The sequence below is a fragment of the Pelodiscus sinensis genome, chromosome 3, assembly GCF_049634645.1.
Source record: "Pelodiscus sinensis isolate JC-2024 chromosome 3, ASM4963464v1, whole genome shotgun sequence".
Taxonomy (NCBI): domain Eukaryota; kingdom Metazoa; phylum Chordata; order Testudines; family Trionychidae; genus Pelodiscus; species Pelodiscus sinensis.
Genome location: NC_134713.1, coordinates 112,279,789 through 112,303,430, shown reverse-complemented (window position 1 = coordinate 112,303,430; position 23,642 = coordinate 112,279,789). Strand labels below are relative to the sequence as shown.

At 41.3% G+C, this 23,642-nt stretch overlaps 1 protein-coding gene across 2 annotated transcripts in view; it reads right to left on the bottom strand.

Moving 5' to 3' along the window:
• SYNJ2 (synaptojanin 2) overlaps positions 1–23,642 on the bottom strand; it is an 84,187-nt gene that overhangs the window by 11,374 nt on the left and 49,171 nt on the right. For both annotated transcript variants that reach the window (XM_075924523.1, XM_075924524.1), the window contains 14 exons: positions 19,463–19,544; positions 19,084–19,233; positions 18,816–18,981; positions 17,790–17,981; positions 15,998–16,082; positions 14,751–14,891; positions 13,393–13,585; positions 11,494–11,652; positions 11,098–11,254; positions 8,577–8,694; positions 5,697–5,915; positions 4,176–4,254; positions 2,150–2,318; positions 1,150–1,320 (listed from right to left, as the gene is read on the bottom strand). In XM_075924523.1, coding sequence (XP_075780638.1) covers positions 1,150–1,320; positions 2,150–2,318; positions 4,176–4,254; positions 5,697–5,915; positions 8,577–8,694; positions 11,098–11,254; positions 11,494–11,652; positions 13,393–13,585; positions 14,751–14,891; positions 15,998–16,082; positions 17,790–17,981; positions 18,816–18,981; positions 19,084–19,233; positions 19,463–19,544 — 2,081 coding nt within the window. The remainder of the gene's footprint in view (positions 1–1,149; positions 1,321–2,149; positions 2,319–4,175; positions 4,255–5,696; positions 5,916–8,576; positions 8,695–11,097; positions 11,255–11,493; positions 11,653–13,392; positions 13,586–14,750; positions 14,892–15,997; positions 16,083–17,789; positions 17,982–18,815; positions 18,982–19,083; positions 19,234–19,462; positions 19,545–23,642) is intronic.

Sequence of the window (23,642 nt, the reverse complement as noted above, 5' to 3'; positions counted from 1 at the left end):
GACTGTGCTTGGCTGCTAAAGCCAGACCAGTGTGCAACTACAATGATAGGCCTGCAGGCTAGGCTAGATCTTGATGTAATTTAGATTGATGTGACTCCTTCTCCAGCTTCACATTCTCTTTGCACAATAATGTTACAACAAAACAGAGGAGTGAAAAAGCAACCCGGTCATTTATGATACAGACATTTGGCTACAATTTATTCATGGATATTTTTAGTACAAGTCAGGGACTGGTCACAGGTTTCCATGAATTTCTCTTTGTTGTCTGTGACCTGTCCCTGACTTGTACTAAAAATATCCATTGCAAAATGGGGAGCTGCTAGGCAGCAGTAGAAGCCTGGCTGGGAGCTCTGAGGGCCCCCACCACCTATGGGGACTTGGGAGCCCCTGAGTCCCTTCCCCACAGCGTTGACCTGTGGGGTTCCCCACTGCCAAAGGCTGGGAGCTGTGGGAGCCGGCCAGGAGCTGTGAGATCTCCCCTCACCCGTGGCTAGTTGAAGCCCCTAGCACTTGCAGCAGAGAAGAGCTGTGAGGTTCCCCATGCCTGGGTGGAATTGGGGGTGTCCCCTGCTGCTCAGGAGCAGCAGAGTTCCCTTGCCACCTATGCTGGCCAGGAGCTGCAGAGTCTTCCCTGGCACCCAGGCTGTTACCCCCACTGCCTTGAGTAGCAAGAGTACCCTGCAGTTTTCTAGCTGCACTGGGCAGCAGTGGGACCCTGCAGCTCCTAGTTGCCTGCGGGCTAAAGTCACAGATTCCGTGATGTCCATGACCTCCATGATAAAATTGTAGCCTTAAACATACTTAACTGCTAGGGCAACTTGCCAGTGGGGGGTATAACTAAACAATGTATACGTGGGTACCTCTCCTAGGCACAATTACCTTGCCCTGAACAGAACAGAATCAAAGCAGGCTTCAGCTTAATTAACTCTCCTGTTTTTGTATTGCAGTAGTGTTCAGAAGTTGCAGTCATGGATCCTGGGTGCCTCTGTGCTGGGCACTTCTATGAACCAAAATAAACATATTTTGTCCTTGTGCTGCAAAGCCTTCTAAGCATAAGCCAAGACACAACATGTGAACACAACAAATAGCCAGGAGAAGCATAAAGAAATGAACTTTAAGGCCTTGCTTTAAAGAAGCCATGTAAGTTACCTTTATATGGACGTGGCTTTCCTCCACTAAGCACTGGAGATTTGCTTGAAGTTACAGTGGGTGCTACAGTAAAATATTCAGGACTCTCAGATAAGCCTTCTGTCATCTCTGTTATTGGGTGCTGAGGCAGCATGTCATCCAAATAATCATCTTCATCATCTAGTATATCACCTAAAACAAAATATTTAATAATACAAACACTGTCAGAACACACGTTCCCTTCTCACTCCCATTTTCTATACTGGTTATTTTAGCGTAGGCAATTTTTTGTTACTTCCATGTGCTTTTATTATAGACTTTTTGTGTATACAGATTAGGGTTCTCAAACCTTTTATTTTTGTTGCCCCCCCTCCCCTTTGAAAATATTTCAGGCCGTGGTGACTTCCCCATCCCCCTCAGAAAAAGTGCTAGCAAATTACTGTACATACTGAGGTGCAGATTCGTGGTATTGCCACCCTTACACTGGCACTGATGCTGCAGTGGTGCTGCTGTCAGAGAAGGGTGGACAGACAGTGGCATCTGGGTGCCCAGCTCTGAAGGCAGCACTGCTGTCAGCAGCAGCACAGAAGGAAGATATGGTATTGCAACCCTGACTTCTGTGCTGTTGTTGACTGTGGTGCTCCCTTCAGGTCTGGGTGGCCAGAAAGCAATGTCTGCTGTATCTCCTCTCCCCCAGTGACATTGTTGTACTCTTACAATCTCCTTACGATGTGGGGGAGAACCCTTGTGGCCCCCTTTTGCATCAGGACCTCCAGTTTAAAATACACAGCTACAGATCATTTTAATGTATGGTGAATGTGACAGTGTGCAAGCGGGTGTGGATAGCAGGTCTACCTAAATAGCTCACAATGCCAGACCAGGGCTTTGTTCACAAACCTGTTTTTAAGAACGGTTTCACTACAAACTAAGATAGAGATCACACGCTGACAACAACCCTTTCCCCACAACCAAAGTGAACAATGCAGATTCTCATAGCTGAGCCTAGAGTTGTGCCACTGACCTTCTGATTCATAGTCCAAACTTGAAAAATCAAAGTTTTCCTCCAACAGACAGGAGTTTGCTGTGGGTGACATGGGTGCGATGCTCTCCCGTTTTCGAGCGATTTCCTCCTGAAAGCCCTTCAGCCAATCCTTAGTCTTAGGCCGGATATTCACTGCTCTGCCTTTGACCTAGAGTCAAGAAAGAATTGTTTTCCTTTGGTTAAGAGAATTATTACAAAGATGAGAATAGTGCCCCGACAGGCTGATTAAATGAGAATGTTCCCATAAGTGCTTCAGAAATCTGGATGGCAACAGAATCATTTCAGAAGTTCATTGAAAAGAAAATAGTCTTCCTAATGACATCAAGGGAAAAAACCTCCAGAATTTATCCTTTGGATGGAACAACACTCCAGGTATTAACTGAACAACTCTACTGCTCTTATTGGGCTTATTTATGGTTCATGTCTTTTCTTCACAGTTTTCATACTGAAATTAGCTCTGTAGTTCTTGGTTACTCAATACTGCATTCAACAGTCATTTGGCATTGGAGAAAAATGGTAAAATATCACAGCAATTATGCTACACAATGTTTAAAATTATGATTATAATAATTAGGGAGGGTATTTTCAAAAGTATCTTAGTGACTTAAGAGCATATGGGAAAAAATGCTCTTAAACCAGTTAGTCCAGTGGCTCTCAACCTTTCCAGACTACTGTACCCATTTCAGAAATCCGATTAGTCTTGCCTCGCTTAAAGCTACTTGCTTACGAAATCAGTTATAAAAATACAAGTGTCACAGCTACACTATTTCTGAAAAATGGCTAACTTTCTCATTTTTACCTATAATTATAAAATAAATTAATTAGAATATAAATATTGTACTTACATTTCAGTAAATAATATATAGAGCAGTCTACATACCCCTGGTTGAGAATCACTGACTTAGGCATTTTGAAAAATCCCACTCATATCATAATTGCTCTGGCAGCCTGATATTAAACCATAAAGCAGAGCAGACCCTTTAGCTGCTAACACATTTTCCATAACAGTTCATGGTTTGTGTAATAGTACATGCTTCACATAATTCCAAGCAGTTTGTCTGGTACGCTTGAAAAATCAGTGTGTGATGAGGGTTGACAATGGTAGATAGTCCCCAGAGCTCTGCTACAAGCAGGACCGGCCCAAAACATTTTGGCACCTGAGGCGGGGAGCTCAAATGACGCCCCCATTCCCCTCGCTTGGGCCAAAACTGCCTTCTTCCCGTTCTACTCCTTTCATGGTACTGCAGATAGACTACATATGCACCAACAGCAGACACAATTTTCTACACTCTGGGTCCCAGTGGTGCCCCCCCCACAATCTGGCACCTGAGGCGGCTGCCTCAGTTCGCCTCATGGTAAGGCCAGTCCTGACTACAAGCAACAGAACAGTCAGGGTACGTCTACACTAGCTCGTTAGTTCGAGCTAGGTAGGGTAATGAGGGCAAGCAGAGTTGCAAATGAAGCCCGGGATATTTATATCCCGGGCTTCATTTGCATGTTCCTGGGCGCCGCCATTTTTAAATCCCCCTTAGTCCGAACTCCGTGCCTGTGGCTACATGCGGCACGGAGTAGGTAGTTCGAATTAAAGATCCTAATTCGAACTACCGATACTCCTCGTGGAAGGATAATTAGGATCTTTAATTCGAACTACCTACTCCGTGCCGCGTGTAACTGCGGGCACGGAGTTCGGACTAAGGGGGATTTAAAAATGGCGGCGCCCAGGAACATGCAAATGAAGCCCGGGATATTTAAATCCCGGGCTTCATTTTCAACTCCGCTTGCCCTCATTACCCTACCTAGCTCGAAGTAACAAGCTAGTGAAGAGGTACCCTCACTGAGAGTGAGCACCTCACAAGCAGTGCTGGGTGAGATAACACTGCATCTGCTGCAGCACTCAGTAGTAAAGCTTCAGGTGCCTAAACATGAATGTGGGTATCTAACCTAAGTCACCCATTTTTGAAAAGTTTGGTGTGAATTCACTAAAATAAATTGGAGATGATTTTACCTTAATACCATCCATATCCAGAACACTGAGCGCTGACCTGCTGTCTGCAAAAGTTACCATCATCTGACCTCGATTGATCCTGGTAAGAACAGGGAGAGGAAACAATTGTACAGTTTGCCGTCCACAAGGAAATACAAGAACTAGATCGTGACTGTCATAATTCTGGATGTTTTCTCATTTAGCTCTCTAAATAGAGCAATTACTTACAAGTCTTTTTGTGATGGGTGGGGCCGAGTATTTCCAACATGGGCTGTCCCTCATGTGATCCCACCAGAGTAAACTCTACTGGGGCTGTCCTCAAAGCAATGGTTCATCCCTCTCAGCAGAGGCTGAGAAAATGTCATAGACCTTTCTTCATCCACAGTATTCTCTCCTACCCCATTTAGCAGCTCTGCCCTTCCATGTATCAGCTTTATTTGTTCTGTGTAAACTCTGCACCAGAGCTGCTGCTTAGTTGTGGAACACAACCTCCTCAAAAGGCTACTAGTCTGTAATTCTGCAAGTTGCCAAGGGTCGTGAACAAAGCAAAGCACAATTCTTTCACACTCCTCTCAGCATTCATGTCATGCTCTAAATCTTTAAAAAACATTTGTGAGAGGGTCCTAAAGTTGCTCTATAATCCATATCCCCAGCTTTGTAGTGTGCAGGGCTAGAGAGTGAGAGCCAGGCTTACAATATTCAGCAAAGCAATCTACTGTAATAAGTAGGTCAGATGCTTCAACGTTGATTTGTTGGTCTTGCTGTCAAGTCACAATTTGTTGCCACCAAGAAGTTACATTCCTGCAGGGAGCAGCCGCTGTAGCGGCTGCTGTGGCCAGACATGATGTAAGAGGTATGTTCCAGCTGAAAAGAGTAACATGATTCCCATTTCACTGGCACCATGTGATATTTGCTCGCACTTTTCCCACTATAGATGGCTATTTTTGATCCTGTTGTTTTCTTCCACTTATGGTAATATATATCAGCTAATGCCAAGCTAGGCTCATTTCCTTCAACATAGTTACCAGGAGCCCAAAATAACTGGAAGGAAACATAATTAAACATTCTCCCTCACACTCAGTAGATCCAGGAATGACAACAGAGCCAGAGACCCCAGGGCTAATGGCTCTAAAATCAAAACAAGATGCAGTCACTCACAAGGTCCAAATGGGTGTAAATACTTCTTAGTCACAAGAATGGGAGGCACAGGTTAGAAGCACTGCAAACTGAGGCAACAGCCAATGTATGAGAATTAAAGGGCGGATACTGAGCAAGAAGAGCTGACCCTTGTGAGGCAGACTCAGGGCAAAGCCACTAACCTTGAGTACTGCGTACCCCTCTCCCTCATGTAGCCAACAAACCTGTCAGGATTTTTCTTTAGTAGGACAGAGAGAAATGAAACGTTAAGTGCTAATTTCTAATAGTTAACACAAAATGAATACGCTACAATGTAAAATGGTTATTCCTAGTTCACACAGCTGACGCATTTTAATTAGGATTTAAAAAAAAATAGATTGCATATATCACATAATCAACATTTACCTGACAAGAACAACGATGCCATAATTCTCAAATATTTGCATCAGCTCAGTCCGCAAGTCCTCGGGAAATTCATTTTTCTCTTCAAGTGTTGGTGACTGGAGATTTACCATTACAGTGGCATCCAACGGGCCCTGGAAGGATGAGACTTCCTGGAAAACACTCTCACGGGCAGCCATGTTGACTTCCTGGATTTCCACTTCTACAATAGCTAGCACGGGCCTAGATTTTACACATACACACAGACATTGCTTTTAGGTTATGTAAAATCACCCTCAAGTAATAGAACATGCAAAAGATTGGTTGTTTGAAAGCTAGAATCTATTTTAAAACTTTGTACTTCTATAGTATCTTTCATCTCAGGATTTCAAAGCACTTTACAGATACTTTAATTAAGACTAACACTACCCCTTTGAAGTAGATAACTATAATACCCCATTTTACCCTTAGGGCATGTCTACATGGCAGCTGTGAACATGCTTCCTTGCTTGGGTAGACAGATGTGTTAGCTCTGCTTGAGCTAGTATGCTAAAAAACAGCAGTGTAACTGGGGTAGCAGCTTCCAATCACAGGGTTGGAAGAGACCTCTGAGGCCATCGAGTCCGATCCCCTGCTAAAGGCAGGACCAACCCAAACTAAATCATCCCAGCCAGGGCTTTGTTAAGCCAGGATTTAAAACTCTCCAGGAATGGAGATTCCACCACCTCCTTAGGTAACCCATTCCAGTGCTTCACCACCCAAGGGATGTCAGATAGCATGTAACTGAATAGTCAAGTAAGCACATCAGATTTTAGTGGTTACACAACTGTTTGATAGTCCTTAGGGGCGGGCCAGCAGCCATTGGGCTCCCAGTCCCACTCCCGGGGAGCCCCCCCCCCCATCAAGGGCAGCAGTGCAGGGTGGCAGGCAGGAGCCAGTCCATGCGGGGAGCCATTTTAAAAATGGCTTCCCACACAGACCAGCTCCTGCCTGCTGCCCCACTGCCTTTGATAAAGCTGGTTCCCCCCAGCACCATCTCTGTGGTGTACAGGGTGTGTGGGAGGCAGAGCCCCGAACCACACTGTTCAGTCCCAGCTCACGCTGGACCAGGGAGCTACCTCTGCTGTGGCTCTGAAATTTAAACGTAGGAGGAGCCGGGCTACCCATGTGTCCAGCTCCTACTACATTTAAAGTGCAGAGCTGCAGCACGGGTAGCTCTTGGATCCAGCACCTCCCCATACTGATTAATTATGTAGTCGATACAAATTATATCAAATACACGATTAGCCATTTACCCGCCTCTTAATATCCCTACAGGCAACAGAATCCAGGAGTCTCATAGACGGTCTCACAGATTTACCACCACTACACATAGCTAAAAAATAATGGTAATCTTATAATGCTAGTTGGCGGAACCGAACCTCTGGAACTTAGTGCATAAGCCGCTACAGCTTGAGCGATAAAGCCAGCTGGCTCTCAGCTAACGCTGTAAAGCAAACTCATTCTCTGTCACTGAAAATGGTCTAAGTGCCACTACATGCGACAGTTAATCATAACAAGTAGGTGTGTGGGTTACAATAATATACTGTAGACGCAAACTTAAGTACTACATTAGTACGATTATTTGCAATTCTATAAGGCCTGCCATCCCAAGTAGGGATATAAGTGACTAGTTGATTATCTAATAAGCATATGCTTATTGGACAGTCAACTACTGACTCACCTAAGTCGTTCCTCCCCTCCACTTACTGGCTCTATCAGAGAGAGGCAGCAAGGGGGGGAGCAGGGCTGGTGATGGTGGGAGCTGGCTCTTGCTACATTTCAAAACCAGAAGCACCACAGGGAGCATGGGACAAGTGAGAGACTCAGGCAATTCCCTGCTCACTCCGTGCTCCCTGTGGCACTTCCGCCTTTGAAACATACAAGAGCACTGGAGGCTCTTGTACATTTCAAAGGCGGAGGCGCCCTTAACGACTAATCGAGTAGTTGATGGAAATTCCATAGACTTTTCAATTAGTTGATTAATCTAAATTTAACAACCCTAATTCCAAGATCTCCGAATGCTTTACTTATATTAGTAAATTGTGTGCCACCACCTCTCTGAAATAGATATGTGTTATTTCCCATTAGGCATAGTGAGGTAAAACAGGCTGCTGAACACTAATGCTGTGAAAAGCCCAGGATTAACTTTTGTGATGCTGAAGACTGCTGAGAGACACAACACAACAGCATTTCCATAGAGCAGCCTCTGATAATTACAGAAGCTATGTTGAAAACAGACAAGCTCCTGAGATACAGTTATCAAAAGCACTTATATCATTCATATCGGAACAAGTGAAAAAACAACAGTGAGCAAAGACAATTAATCAGCATAGAGAGCTTCTCCCTAAAGAAAAATTAATCCATGTGGCTCTCTCAATTTTTGGGTATGTTCCCTTCCCCTTTCTCCATTTATCAGGACACTGTCGAGGCTTGCTGTGTTTGGATCACAGAGAAGATCATTAACATTCACCCCTGTTCTATACACACATAGTTTATACTATTAAGGCCACATATCTCAGCTGCCTTCCTTCTAGTAGAATACGAGGGGGTAGTATGTCAATGCCATGCCTTCAATTGGCTGGAGCATCTGCAATGAGCAAGGAGAGGCATTCGACCATGCATCTCTTCTTTCTTCAGCTCATCCAGCCCTTGCTGAGATCACAGTACAGAGGGAAATTATTGCAAGGCCCCTGGGCTTTGCCACCCTCTGGGTTTAGAACCATGATGGGGTTAAATGTCTAAGTACTGAACAGATTAAATATGTAGTGTGTCCATTAACAATCATCTTTAGCCCTTCCATTGACATGTACTTAAGTGAGCCTCAATAGAATCAGAGAAAGATCCTCTAAGCTAGGGCATTACCTGTGATCAGATGCTTGCAGCTCTGCTCTTCCATAATACATCAGGGCACCAGGAGTCCAAGTGTGCTTGACTTTAGTTTCAGCACTCAGATCACTATCTAGGAGATTGATCTCTCCAGCTACAGAGCACAAAAGAGCATCAAAGTCCATAGACTGCAATAATAATTACAACTATTTTAGCAATCTGTATTTAATCAAAAAAACATTGTTCCTGAAGCACTCCACCTAAAAGATGGCTTGTATCCCTCTCAACTTTGAATCTCCAGATAGGAAACAAAATGTAAAAAGAAGTGCAATAGATAGCATTGCTCATCAGAACACAACAAAACACAAATCAATTACTCAGAGACCTATGTAATTAATACCACACACAGCCACATTTAAAACAGCATTTTCCTCCAGCCTGAAAAAGCTCATATGTTGAAAAAAATCACATTCAGTTAAGTGACCAGAAAGAGAAATTCTGTATGGCTCTAGCCTCTGTGGCTTCCAAATAGTGACAGGAAGTGTTCAAATCTGGGATAAGAGAGAAGTATAGATTGTTGCTTCCTTACCAGCTAGTGCCTCTCCCTCTATACCATGGTGAGACCCTGTGCTGATCTCACAATCATGACGAAATGGAAAGAACCCTTCTCACCAGCCCTAGCAATGCTTATTTCTCATCACCAGAGCTCAAGATGAGTGGAAGCCAGGAGACATGATAGTGTCCCATGGTATAGCTAGTATGAGGCTATCATTTCCTTTTGATGTAGGAATTCAGTTGTAAACAACCTGCAAATAGCTCTCAGGCCCACACATCCAGTATCATCCACTATCTAGAACATAAATGGAAGTTTTGGGCAGAAATGGACTTTTGGGCAGATGAGTGAGGATGAGATCAACTGTTGAGCAAGCAGCAGGGGAAAGAGGGTGCCTCTGCTAATGATGAGAAGCAGGGAGAGTGGAAACCACTTTTATCCTCCCAGCCAAATGTTATTTTCCTCCTGGCTATTCAGCTGGAATATTTTGATTATATACACCAACTCAAATTCTTCTATTCCCATGTGTAGGGCCCTAGTAGCTAAGATGAAATGCAGCCCTACTAAAATTCGAGTTTATTTCTCACAGAAAATGGAAGTTCACATACTGTTATCCCTTTCATCTTGTCCCTTCTACAGTTTTATTGATTATAAGCTTATGCTTCTACTTACTGGTTGCTCTTATTACTACCCCATCAGATTTTTAAATAAATATGAGATGATTTATGTTACATCAACATCCTCTCTGGTTATCCTCAGTTTGCTTCATGGCATTTATATGGAGACAGTTCATAGGGTGACCGTTGTATCTTAAAAGGCAAATTCTCCTTTGCGTGCATGAATCAGATGATTTCTCATGTAACTGTTCGCTTTGCATGTGTAAGTGCAATTTTTTACACACACTAATGGATGATGTGCTGATTTAGGGAAGGATATGGAAATATGGCTCTGGCTACGAAAAGTTTAGTTGTTTTTTTTATAAACTTAGTATTTTATAGCTTTTAATTTACAGATAAAGTAAAGCATTGCACTTTCATAGCACTTTCCATTCAAGGATCTCAAAGCAATTTACAATATCCTAACATTCAGTATTATCATTCCCTAATGACAACTAAGGAAATCAATAACATCTAAGGAAACCAAGGAACAAGGAGATTGAAAGCCTGCTCAGACCCTTATTGATATCAGTAACAACAGAAGTAGCTAAATGATTTGATCAGGTTCCAAATGTGACTTCTGTATTCATGCAAGCAGTCTCACTGAAACCAAAGGGAGTATCACCATGAGTCTCAAAGGGGTAGCCTGATTAGTCTGTAACTTTAAAAACAACGAGTCCCATGGCACCTTAGCCCTGGTGAGCACTAGGGAGTTATTTCGAAATAATTCCCCTTACTTCAAAATAACAAGTGGAGTGTCAGCTCCACCAAACCCGTTATTTCAAAATAAGGGGCTGGTTATTTCGAAATAACAAATCCTGCTTTCCACAAGGAATAACTCTTATTTCAAAATAGTTATTTTGAAACAGAGGTAGTGCGGATGCTCCACTGCTACTATTTCGAAATAACTACTCCCCAGAGTCATTCAAAGTAATTACTACCCAGTGCTTCCTCAGGCTCTAAGTCAAGATAGCATGTCCACATTAAGGGACACTGCCTTGCACTAATATTAAGAATTCCTTGTAGTGTGGACATGCTATTTCAAAATAGTTATTTCAGGAATTATTATTTTGAAATAAATTATTTCAAAATAATTTTCTCGTGTAGACATGCCCTTAGAGACTAATTAAAATTATATATCTATATTTTTCAGATGAGATGATCTTGCGTCAATCACAGCACCACCCAGACTGAAGACCAGACCCGTGTATACAACCTAGAATCCCAGATTTCCAGTCTTCTTCTCTAACCACTAGACCAAATGCCTTCTTTTGGATCCAGTGAGATCTGATTGCCCAGCCCGGTCATTTAAAATGAAAAATGCAAACATCAAAAAGACCCTACACACCTGTTTTATCAAATGGAAACTTCTTTCTCCACCAAAGCACTCGGTCAGTCCACGCAGGGGTTCTGCACTTATCGCTTGTATCATAAGCCTCTGAGCCAACATCATATTTATAGGTCGGTCCAAAATTAATAGTGCCTTCATGAAAATCTTTAAAAATCTATTAAAAGAAATGTCATTTCAGCTAAATCCCTGCTTATGAAAGTGTCATAGTCACACATTCACCTTTATTAGTATTAGCACACTTCAATTTTTTTTAATGAACACACACAAAGAAACATATGTCTGACAATGCCCTCATTTTCATTACATCTAAAAGGCAATTAGTTCAGATCAAAATCTGGCTATTTTAGAAAATGGTTATTTTCCATTTGGAGCAAATGGAATAAATCCACTCACTTTTCCACTGGATTTCTGCAGTTGTAGTTGATCAAATTCCATGAGTCTTTTCCAATCTTGTCGTTTAACAGAATAAAAGACGTCTTCATATGTCAGCTCAATGCGATAGTTAAAATCACCACACCAGAACACATAGTCATGCGAGAACACATTTCTTCCCTGGTTAGGAGATACAGAATTTAAGACCTAATTTAAAATTATATATTTTAATCAGCTGAGTTTTAAAACAGTGTCTCCCTGGAATAGTATATTTTGGACTTGTTTACTAGGTTTTAATAGCTAAAGCCAATGCAGACTAAAAATGTGGTCTCTATCTTTCCTCTTGCATCCGTCAGTTATTCAGTTACATTTTCACATCCATAATTTAGACATCTGATTTGCTGACACTGTCAAGGACTTATATGACTGCATGATCTAACCTGCAGCCACAAAACATTCTTGCTATTGTCTGTACATACAAAAAATAGAGGTTTCAGTCAAGATCAGGTTGAAAATTTGCCCCTACAATTGCATAGCACATTTCTGTAAATGTAAAGTAGTGATTTTTAAGTAACTGAAATTTTTTCAAATAAGCTATAAACCTTTAAACACAGGGATTCATAAAATAAACACTTCAGACCTGTTTTTAGCATCACTAGAGGGCACTGTTAATATGCAGTACACACACAGAAAGTATATACAAATATTGTAAACGTACAGGATACAAAATAGTTAATGCACTATTGGAAGTAGAGATTGCTATTAGCAAGATTTTATGGCCATTTAGAATGGATAGGCTATACTGGGCTTCAATATCATCACTATTATTTCCAACGTACACTGAAACTGGTTAATATGCTATGTGTGTCAAGCCTCTAAACACTGGAAACAACAGGGAGTTGATTTTTATGTTCTTCAAACTAAATGCTATACTTTGCTGACTTGACAGAATAAATGATCACATCACAAACTGGTCTTCTCATTCCTTGGCTAACTGGCTTTCTGGAGAGATCTGAAAGAAATGAGAACTGTGGAAATCTAAAGTGGCCAACACCATTAAGGAAAGTATAGGAACATAGCCAGAAAAACCCCACAGAATCCCTTGCTGGCCTTAAAGAGAAACAACTGAGAGGTGATCCCCAGAATTGCATCCAAGAGAAATTGTATGTGACATAAATAAAGGGGAAAGGGATCTCAGCCTGAGTTTGCCACATTCTGGTAAAGCTAACCATTAAGATCTAGGGATTCTTGGGAAAATGAAGAGAAGAAGGATGAAGAAGAGCAGGAGGCACGTGGGCTATGTTTAGGAGACTGAGGAGTTGTGGCATATCATAATCAAGGAGAAGGAGTGGCTGGAGTATGACATACTGGGGTATGCTCTGAGAGAAAATGGTCTTTTAGCAACTCTTGCTAACTAAATCAAGTTAGAGCAGCCTCAGGATGAACTAATCTGTTCTGGATCTGAGCAGAGAACCAGGGATCCATTAGTGACTCTGGGATGCCACCACACCTGGTTCTCTAAGCATAATCTTGTCACACTGGAGAATCGGGCCCACCATACTTAATGTTGTCAATCCATGAATCAGATGGGTGTGCTAGTGAGTGAGAAAGTATGAGGACAGGAAACTGCTTAGAGCCTTTCATTGTTATCTTTCAGGTATTCTAACATCTGGGTTTTCAAGGGGTTAGAATGTTTGTAAAGAAAGTATCTTTTGGTTTGGGGTTAGCTGGTGTCCATGGACATATGCTTTCCATCTTACTTTCTTTTTTATTAAGTTCTTTTATATGAATACTCCATGACTTTGAATTGTCACCTGGGCTCATCTGCCAGATGGGATACACTGCTACCAACGCTCTCAATGAAAAATGTAATGACACAATTTTCACATTATTTCTGGCTTAGACATCCTAGATTCTTACCATTGGGAAGCTGAGTTTCTGTGTAATCTCTTTATAGTCTTCATTTCTCTCTTTCACTTGAGACTGCCCAGCTGTCAAGTGACTACATATGAAGCAAAAACTGGTGCTGTGGAACTGGAAACGGATGCCTACTGCCCCTTTATTCCCAGCTTTCCCGCCCATCCCTGTCTTCACTGTGTCTATTGCTACATCCCTGGACAAAGAAAAGGGGGAGTGAGAGGAAAAAATCATTAATCGTTACTGGAAAGAAAACCCTTCTAATTTAGAATGATGTTTTTATTTCTCCTCCCAATTATTAAACAGATGAATAAAGAGATTCATGTTGTTCAATGGATCTCTTAGGTGTTTTGCTACAACATTACTTTTAACCATATCAATGTTTTAATGTTTCAGATTACCAGTTAAAAACAATAATACAGCAAAAAAAACCAAACAATTAAATGAAATAAATTTCTTCTTGGCAGCCTTTCCAAACTATGCAGCATTCTTTGCATGAGAACATTTCTGTAGCTTTTTTTAATCTAAGGTTTATTTTTGATGTTTATCACTTCTTTAAAGGAATTTTTTAATAAAAAGTCAATAATTAGTGGTCATTTTTTACTCCATTTGATTTTCCATTCTGCTTACATGAATCAATACAGAGCAGCTGGTTATCAAACGAAGTGGCAATTCCATATCATACAATGCAAATTTTATAGTAGATAACGGGACACATCTCTGGTATATCAGTGCAAATATTAAAACACAGATTATAAAATCTATATCTGTCAACATAGTTGATTGTTAGAAACAAATACTTAGACCTTGAGCACTGAAATGGCATCAGTTTTAACAACATATTGCCTGTTGCATCCATATTGTTAATTACATGGTATTTCAATTAAATCCTAGCAATCACTGTTCTACATTATATTATAAAGGGACTGGTCTGGCAAAACAGACCACCTATTAGCAGGATAATTAATCCTAGATAGCCAGTCTATTCTGAGAATAATGTACCTCTGTCTGCTCAGATAAGCCATTGGTGAGATCATAACTGTAACTGCCCAACCCTATGTAAATCCTTCCTATTGAGAAAATTTCCAGTAATTTGTACATAAAATCAAGTAGATTGGAGTGGAATATTCGTGTCCATTGATGCAGTATAATATCTGGAGGGGACAAATGTTAGGTCTTTGGTTGACTTTTGATTACAAATATTCTTGGAGGTTCTAGATGTGTGAGGGGAATTTCATATCACAAACCGTGCCTGGCCCATGATTTTGTGTGTGGGTAGGGGTGTGCGTGCATGTCTTGCTTTAATGGCACCCAACCCCATGCCACAAGAAACCATTTGTGAAAACCCAACACCCTCGTACCTGATGAAGGGAACATGATACGGTCGTACAAAGATGAAGAGACAAACACCAACAAGCTGCGCTGATGTCAGCAGAATGTACCGGTGAGTCCTGGAAACTGCTTTCTGAAGCTGTTCCCCCCACATCTTCCTATTAGTTGTACTGGAACAAAACAAAACAAAACAAAAAAAATTTTTTTTTGAAAGAATCAAACAGAAACTAAGTAAAAAATTAATCATGCTGAAGCTTATTCCTTTGCAATGGCTCATCCCCCTGCTCTTGCAACATGAGGCAGAGACCAGTAAGTTGAGCGCTAAATGGATGTTAACAGACTAATAAGCGACCACCTACACACGCTCAATGGTGAATACACTGCTACTCTCCAGTGATAGTTGGAAAGCTACGTCTGTATAGATTATACCTTGCAGACCTCCTTATTTTTCTTGTCCTAAAGATCTACTGTTATCTGCAGATGAACAACTAGCCCACCAACCATGATGCATACTACCACAGCTTTATCATTCCTAACAATAATCTGCATGGGCTTCAGAGGGGGTAGCTGAGTTAGTCTGTAACAGGATAAACTTAAACAACAACAAATGGTCTGGTAGCACTTTATAGACTAACAAAACATGTATATGGTATCAAGAGTTTTCGTGGGCACAGCCCACTTCTTCAGATTACCGGTGTTTTAATAATAAAATAATAATAATAATCTACATGTTAAGACAGAAGAATCAGTAGTGAAAAGTTACCTTCCTGGGTTGTTTTTGACCCTTTCCCCTTGAGTTTTCTGCCAGCCTACCAAGGAGCAAATCTTTACGCATTCACGGACAAGCAGAGTTCATTCCTTACCTCTACTTCCTACCCTAGCAGTCCTTTTATGAAAAACACATACACCAATGCTTAAGCACAAAGAGATCTTATTCCACATGTGCACTCAGGTTGTATGTAGAGACTCGGACAGTTTAATTTTTCAACATCAGACAAAAATCATAGAAGCATAGTGATAAAGTAGTGCCCTGCATTGGCTTAGAAAACACGGTAATATGCATTTTATAAAAATATGAGAGAGAGAGAGAGAGAGAGAGAGAGAGAGAGAGAGAGAGAGAGAGAGAGAGAGAGAGAGAGAGAGAGAGAGAGAGAGAATGCAAAAGAGTGTACATTTGGGCTGATAACCTTGGCATCTGTTAACAAAAAAACACATTTTCACACATATTGGATTAGATGCAGGTGGATATACAAAGCACAGCTCTGCATTCACCTACCTGGTATTTACAATATTCCCTGCATTTAGTTCCACCATCTCTTCAAATCCCACAGCAAATATGTCAGGAGGACAGCTCTCATCATCTGCGTGGAGAGGAACAAAAGTTATGCAAGACTTACCAGTTTATTGTTTTGTTTAATAGCTTGCTTTCTTGACAGAAATTAGAAAAAGAGAAGTCACACAGTTATGCTTGTGCATCCTTGTGCTATGTAATTATAGTTCTTTTTAATCTATCTTCACAAAGAAACCCTTGCATTTCCTTTATCATTTTCATGCTTTTCTCCTGGCTTGTCTACATCTTTCTGGTAGGAAGGAGCCCAGAAAAAAGCACTTTACTCTAGATGTGGCCTCAGTAATGTTGCTTAGAGGGAGATCCTCACCTCCCAGATCTAAAATATGATGCCACTGTGTACACAACTCAAAAGTCACAATGTCCCACCCCATTCCATCCAGTCACATTGTAATACACATTTTGTGGTCTAATAGCTCTGTCTGTTTTTGAAACAGATAATTTATCTAGCTGCAACTCTTGTCTTCTACTAGCATGTTCCTTCCTCTCTGCAGTGCCTCGGGGCTTTGAGGAACCCATGGCAGTTTCTTGCTCACTTCATTCCCTGTCTTATTTAATAACCCCTACCAGGGGTTGCACACCTACCAACGAAGGAATGGATTTTGTCACTAATGCTCTTTAGCCCAAATGCTGCAGGAGGAGTTGGTGGGTGGCACCACTGATAGGCAATGTAGAGATGCCTCTCCTCTCATCCAGGTGGGAGCATATCAGTAGAGAAGGACGCAGACAATCAGACACCAATCTCTCATGTGGTGGCACAGAGCATATCTACATCTGCTTGTTCACCAGATTTGCCCTTCCTCTTAAGATTTTTCATTAGAATTAACTAAATAAAAAGAACTTCACTCAGCCCTTACACCCACAAAGAAGAATACTGTAAGATCCTAAATCAGGTTGTATCTCACAAATTAAGAAGAAAAGCAGACAAGTGCACGCTCAAAAATAGTAATTGCATATTTCACATGCGTAATTTTGACACTCATAGTTGAAAATGTAGCCATTAATGTAGACTAAGGGGGCTGCGCCCCCTGCTTGCTATGCTCGCCAACCTCCCTCCTGCCTTCCCAGAGCACCGGGGAGGCCACAAACATAACAGTCTGACGTCCTACTACTAAAAAGGATCCTGCTTTCAAATGTAATAAAACACATTACCCTTTTGTCTGAGAGTGCTTTTTAACATTAAAAACATTATATAACATTTTCAGAGGTGCCCAAAGGCCTGATTTTAATATATATTTAGGCATCAAAAGATTCAGATGCCAGTGGAATTTCTAAAGGTGTCTGGGCACCTAACACCCAGTTGGAATGAAACACAAGGGGAGGAATGGAGGCGCATGAATAAAAAGAGATAGTTAGGGACGGACTCTGTGCTATCTGGTGAGAGATTTAGTACAGAAGTCCACTTCAAAAAGTCAGGTGATTTTATGTCATCTTTTGCACACTCTGGATTCTGGGATGCTGTAATAGCCAAAACACTCTTCAGCATCAGTCAGTGCAGCCCTGAGGGCTTTTTTTTTTTTTTTTTTTTTTTTTTTAACTTTTAGCATCCTTCCCAGCCCCACCTATAGCCCATTGCACTATAGCTTGTGAAGGGGTGCAGCATAAGGCCAAGTGGGAGCATAACGGTCAAATTTGGGGCCAAACTACTAGGCATTTCCTTTAGACACCTACAAATAATGTTTTAAAATAAACAGATACACTACCACTCAAAAAGTCTTACCCTGAAATTCAGAAACCCCAGACAGCTTGGGAGAATCCAGCAGCCAGTCTGTTAACTCACTGGTACCAAGGATGTTGCTTCTAAATTGTTTGCCTCCATTCACATTCCAGGTCCCCATGGCAACACGAATCCGCTTGAAATGCGTGAATTCAAACTGACGCTCTGACATGGCCTTCAAAATACTCGGAGTCACTGATGGAGAGAGCAAGTACAAACAATTTGCTGCAGTGGAATAAATGCTACTACAGATGTCAGAAACACGTAGACTTACTGTGAAATAACAAAACTTACCTTATTGGCATCAATGCAACAACTAAAAAATAATTCCAGTCAAACCAATAACAACTGCATAACTGAAAATGAGGCTATGAATTTCTTTCCTGATAACTGGGTGCAGTCACTGAAATGAGTTTTACTATTCACAAATGGAGGTAAGTGTAGGGGAAAGGAAAAATGGGACTTTCACAGTGACAAACTGACTGTGACAAACATTTTATCCTGTCTTTAATCAAAATTCCTCTTCTTTTTGTTTGTGTATGTGTGTTGGTGGGTTGATGCAAATAATTTTTGATCAGCATTATTTGCAGGAGCAATTTGTGTTAGTATCTGATTTTCAGGTGCTGTCAGATATTTAGACACCTAAATGACCTAAAGCATTCACAAACTGTCAGTTTGTCAAAACAATTCGGTCCCAAAACAACTGCCCAGGAATAAAGCTAGGGAAACGTTCCTTCCTGCTCCCCTAAAATTCTAACCCCCCCCCAATTCACTCTTCTAAACAGTAGACAACAAATTCCATCAGCAGTGATTATCGTACATATGCAGAATTCTAATAGAATATTTTGGGAAATAAAAACAGTGGAACTCGACACACATGCTGTGGTGAATTAAAAGCATTGCCCTCTATACATCAACGCCTTTGTGCAACAGCTGTTTATTTCTAGACTCTTCAAAAAATGCATCTGGTCATCTAGGACAACTGGAAACAAACCCAAGAGAAAGAAGACAGATTTACATCTGACTTACCTAGCAGAGCAGTGTTGTCCATAAGCATCTTTCCTTTGTCTGCATATTCCTCACTGAAGAAATCACCCATAAGCAATAACTTGATAGCTTCTTGCTTCACGTTGTCAAAGAAATTTGACTGAATGGTGCGTGACACAGAGCGGGCTCCATCCTTGAGCTTCCCCACCTGCATTAAGCAAACATTGTCAACAGAGCTGACTTTTGCAGTAATAGTATATACTTCTTTGAAAGTCACTCATGAATAAGCTGCTCTGCTATGCTCCTTTACCTTGGCTTTCCCCTCCAGGGCACGACTGCCTGTAAATGCTCTGCTCAGATTGTGACCATTGAGAGTCCACATTGCCTTGTAGGACTCCACAAAGCGATCAACTATAGACTTGGAGTTCAACCCTAGGCTTTCTAACTGAGTGTGCAAAACCTGGAATAAACAAAGAGAGGTAAAGAAAAAAAGTTACTTTTAATGTTTCATTCCTCCACTCACCCTACCCCTCATGTAGGAATTTCACCCAGTCATCATTCTACTGTTAGACTTATGCAGGTGCCCTAATGATGGAAAGACAGAGCTATATTACTGTAGACTTTTCTCTTGCCCTTTCTGGTAGGGCACAAAATACAATTAGAGTGCGTATGTATGTTTATGAACTCACCTCAAGTGCAATGAAGGATTGTACGCTATTCGTACGATCCAGACAGTCCAGGCAATTCATTCGCAAGGTACCTGTTTGTAGACTTTAACAGCAAAAAAGAGAAATAAAAAGAATAGAGAGATACAGCAGATTATTAGGAACCTCCACATCCAGTTGATACTGATAAACTATTGTTTTCTTTTATCATCAGAAACATTTAAGTTAAAAGTCAATAAAAATGGCATTTCTTCCACAAGTAGATAGGACCAGATTTTAAAAACATTCAGCCTGGATTTTTCCACCCAGATTTTGCAGGTGCAAAACTCTTGCCTGCTCAATTTGTTTCAAGTACCGCACTGTGCCTCCAAAACCACTCCAGCAATTATGCGTGATACTTCCAGAGCAGGTGCCAAATCATACCAAGGCCCTAGGCCTCACTGAACACTGACAAATGCATAGCTAGAAATCAGTCTGGCTCACCTGTGTATTAGTAGTGCTAAAACCAGTATTAAATTTACAAAAATTTGTTCAGATTCTATGCCATGAGTCTGGTGAATTGCTGCCTGCATTAATCACACTTATGAGCGCTGTATCTCATGTTCCATCGTAATATGTAAGTGTTCGGTCTGTAATTATAACAGTATTTCTTAAACCATAACCTCCCCCCCCCACACACACACACAGCCAGGAGAGAAGTACTGCCAAGTGTGAAATGTCAGTTTATCACAAGAGGTGTCATCTCCTCTCCAGGTAAGTCATTTTGGAACATCAGGGGACAAAAGGCTTTGATGATTGCTCCTCTTACAGCCATGAAGAGGAGATGTGCACAAACTCACCCGTTAGCTTGAGCTCTGGTGGAAGGGAACAGAAATCCCTGTCAATCCCATCTACATGTTTTGTTCATCTATAAAGTGCTACCAGATCATTTGTTGTTTTTTTTTCTGTACAGACTAACTTAGCTCCCCCCTGAAGCTTCAAGAAGAAATTGTTATCCTGTGCTGCTTGGACATCAGGAAGAGAGCAAGACTTCTAAGCAGGCGAAAGAGAACACTGGCTGTTAAGCTTGAATTAGCCCTAGCGGACAATAGAGCTTGTTTATTATAGAAACTTCTATTACCTTTTGGAACTTAAGACTGTAACTCATTTGTGTGTATATTTACCTGCTTCAACCTTGTAAATGACTTTCTTATTTCTTTTTCCTAATTAATAAAGTGTTAGTTTATTATAGGATTGGCTACAAGTGTTGTGTTCCTGAGAGATCTGAAGTTGACCTAGGGTAAGTGACTGGTTCTTTGGGACTGGAAGTAAACTGATTATTATTGTATTTTTTAGTGTAAGTCTATGTGGTGAGACAGATTGAAATATCCCAGGGGACTGTCTGCGACTCCATGTTAAAACCATTATAGTGCTTGGTTGGTGAAATCTAATTATAACTCATACAACTGGTTGGGGGTTTGTGCCCTGGTTATTAACAATCTGCCCTGAGCTTGGTACTCATGTTTGTGAGCTATTCTAGGCAATCTGACAATACGCAAAAGCAATTTTCCATGGGCAAGAAACTAGAGAACTAGTGAAGACCTAGTGGTAAATTTGGCAGGGGAAAAGCAAACTTGGAACTGTTAGCAATTATCTTTGAAACTCCTGGAGGAGAGGTGAGGTCCCAGGCAACTAAACGAAGGGCAAGCATGTTGCCTCTCTTTCAAGAGTGGAACAAAGAAGGCATGGGGAATTATAAATCAGTCAGCTTAACTTCAATTCCTGGAAAGATACCAGAATATCAGTTACTCAGTTTGTAAGGGCCTGGGGGATAACAGAGTTTTAAGGAAGAGTAATCATGGCGTTATCAAGAACAAATTGTGCCATACCAGCCTAATTTCCTTCTCTGACAGCATTGCAGTCCTAGTAGACTAGGGAGGAAGCTGTACATGTGATAGACCTTGATTTTAGTAATACTTTTGACTCAATCCCACAGGACATTATCATAAGAAAACTAGGGAAATGTGGTATAGCTGAAATTCCTATAATGTGCTGCACAATTGCTTGAAAGGCCATACTCAGAGAGCAGTTGTCAATGCTTTGCTGTTAAAACCGAGAGGGTGTATCTAATAGTGTCCCAGTCAATCATAGGTCTGCTACTATTCAATATTTTCATTAATGACTTGCATAATGGACTGGGAGTGTATGCTTACAAAAATTGACCTAGGAGTGGATGCAGGTATGTTGAAGGACAGGACTGGGCAAATTAGAGAATTGGTCTGCATTCACCAAGACCAAATTCAACAAAGACAAGTTCAAATTAGCTCACTTAGCAGGGAAAAATGAAATGCACAATTTACAAAATGAGGAATAACTGGTGAGGTGGTAGTGCTACTGAAAAGGATCTGGGGGTTACAGCGGATCACAACTTGAATGAGAGTCGATGGGATGCAGTTGTGAAAAAGGCCAATATCATTTTGAGGTGCATAAACTGGAGTGTTATTGGGAGGTAACTGTCTCACTCCACTTGGCACCGGTGAGGTTCTGCTGGAGTACTGTGTCCAGTTCTAGTTTAGGGAAGATGTAAACAAACTGGAGAGAGCCCAGAGGAGAGCAACAAAAATTATAAAAGGTTGGAAACCTGACCTAAAAGGAAACGGTAAAAAACTGGGCATGTTTAAATTTGAGCAAACAATACTGAGAAGGGATCTGATAATAGTCATCAAATATGTTAAGAGTTGCTACGAAAAGACAAAGATCAATTGTTTTCCATGTGCTCTGTAGGACAAGGACTAATGAGTTAATCAATAGCAAGGAAGATTTAGGTTAGATATCAGAAAAGCTTTCTAACTACAGGGTATACGTCCCTCATCTGGCATCCTCAAGCCTTGACCAGTCTCGATCGAAGGGATTTGCAGGACCAGGGGAGGTCTCCTGCCATTGGCCTCCCAGCCTGCTGCCTGTTTCTGGCCCATGCCTGGCACCATTGGCCCCAGACCTGGGCTCAGGCCCTGGCCCTCCTGCAGCCAGCCCGGCCAGAGCTCTCTGGCTGCCACTGGCCCCACTGTTGCTGTGGCTGGAGCAACCTAGGCATGGGAGCCAGAGCTCCCATTACACTGCCTGCCCCTCTGCCACAGGCTCCCGGCCAAGTCTCTGGCTCTCCCACCAGACGTCCTTTTTCCTGGGCTCTATGGTCCAGGAATTTCCATGGTCCTGCCAGAACACAGATGTTGCTGGACCAGAGTGTGATGGTTTAGAAAGATACAACCTGTATAAGGGTTTTTAAGCCTGGACCATGCTTCCAAGGGAAGTTCTGGTAACCCCACCTTTATAGGTTTTTAAGAACAGGTTGGACAAACATTTGTCTGGGATGGTTTAGTTTACTTGCTCAAGCTCCAGCAGCTGGGGCTTCTGTGTGACAGGTCCATTGGTCCAGATAGTCCATTATCATCTACCAGTGTCAGTATCTGATGCTTGAAAGGAATGTAAAAAAATTCTATACACCACCCACAGACTGGTACAGTGTTGTAACTGCGGCAGGAAAGGAAATTCCTTTCTGAAGCCAGGCAACCAAGTTCGCACCATGAAGCATGACATTCGATTACACTTCTTATCTTGCATAACTGTAAACAAGCCATTTTCAATTTTCTGTCAAAATAGTTTTTTTCTCCTTCCTAAAATTATAGTGGTTATTTATTTTGGAAGGCTCCATGTTGTTTATTAGCTCACTCCCAGATCCTCTTGTACACTGGTACTTCCATTAACAAAAACTATCAGGACAGCTAACAAATCAATATTTTCAGCATCACTTGCTACAACTACTTTTAGTTCTAGGTGGACCCTTTCTATCACAGTACCTTAGCAATTTTTTTAAAAGCTAAACTAAGTCTGTGAACAGGACATTTATACTCTGAGGCAAAACAAACCGGACATGGATCCATTACTGTGTCATCTAATTGAAATGATGCCTAGGGAGAAAGCTCCACAGAGTTAACTGAATTTATAAATCAGAACTATAAATGGTAAAATAAAATGAATGGGACCTAAATTTTCAAATGACCTCTGTTTGACAAAGCTCATGTGTACAAATGAAAGCTACTTGAAAATCTGAACCAACAACATGCTTTTATAAACATAAATACCACAGAAAGCTACAGCAGTCTCCAAACAAAGTAATGAACTTGGTTCAGTAGATGACACGATTTGTGTATGGAAAGTGATAGAG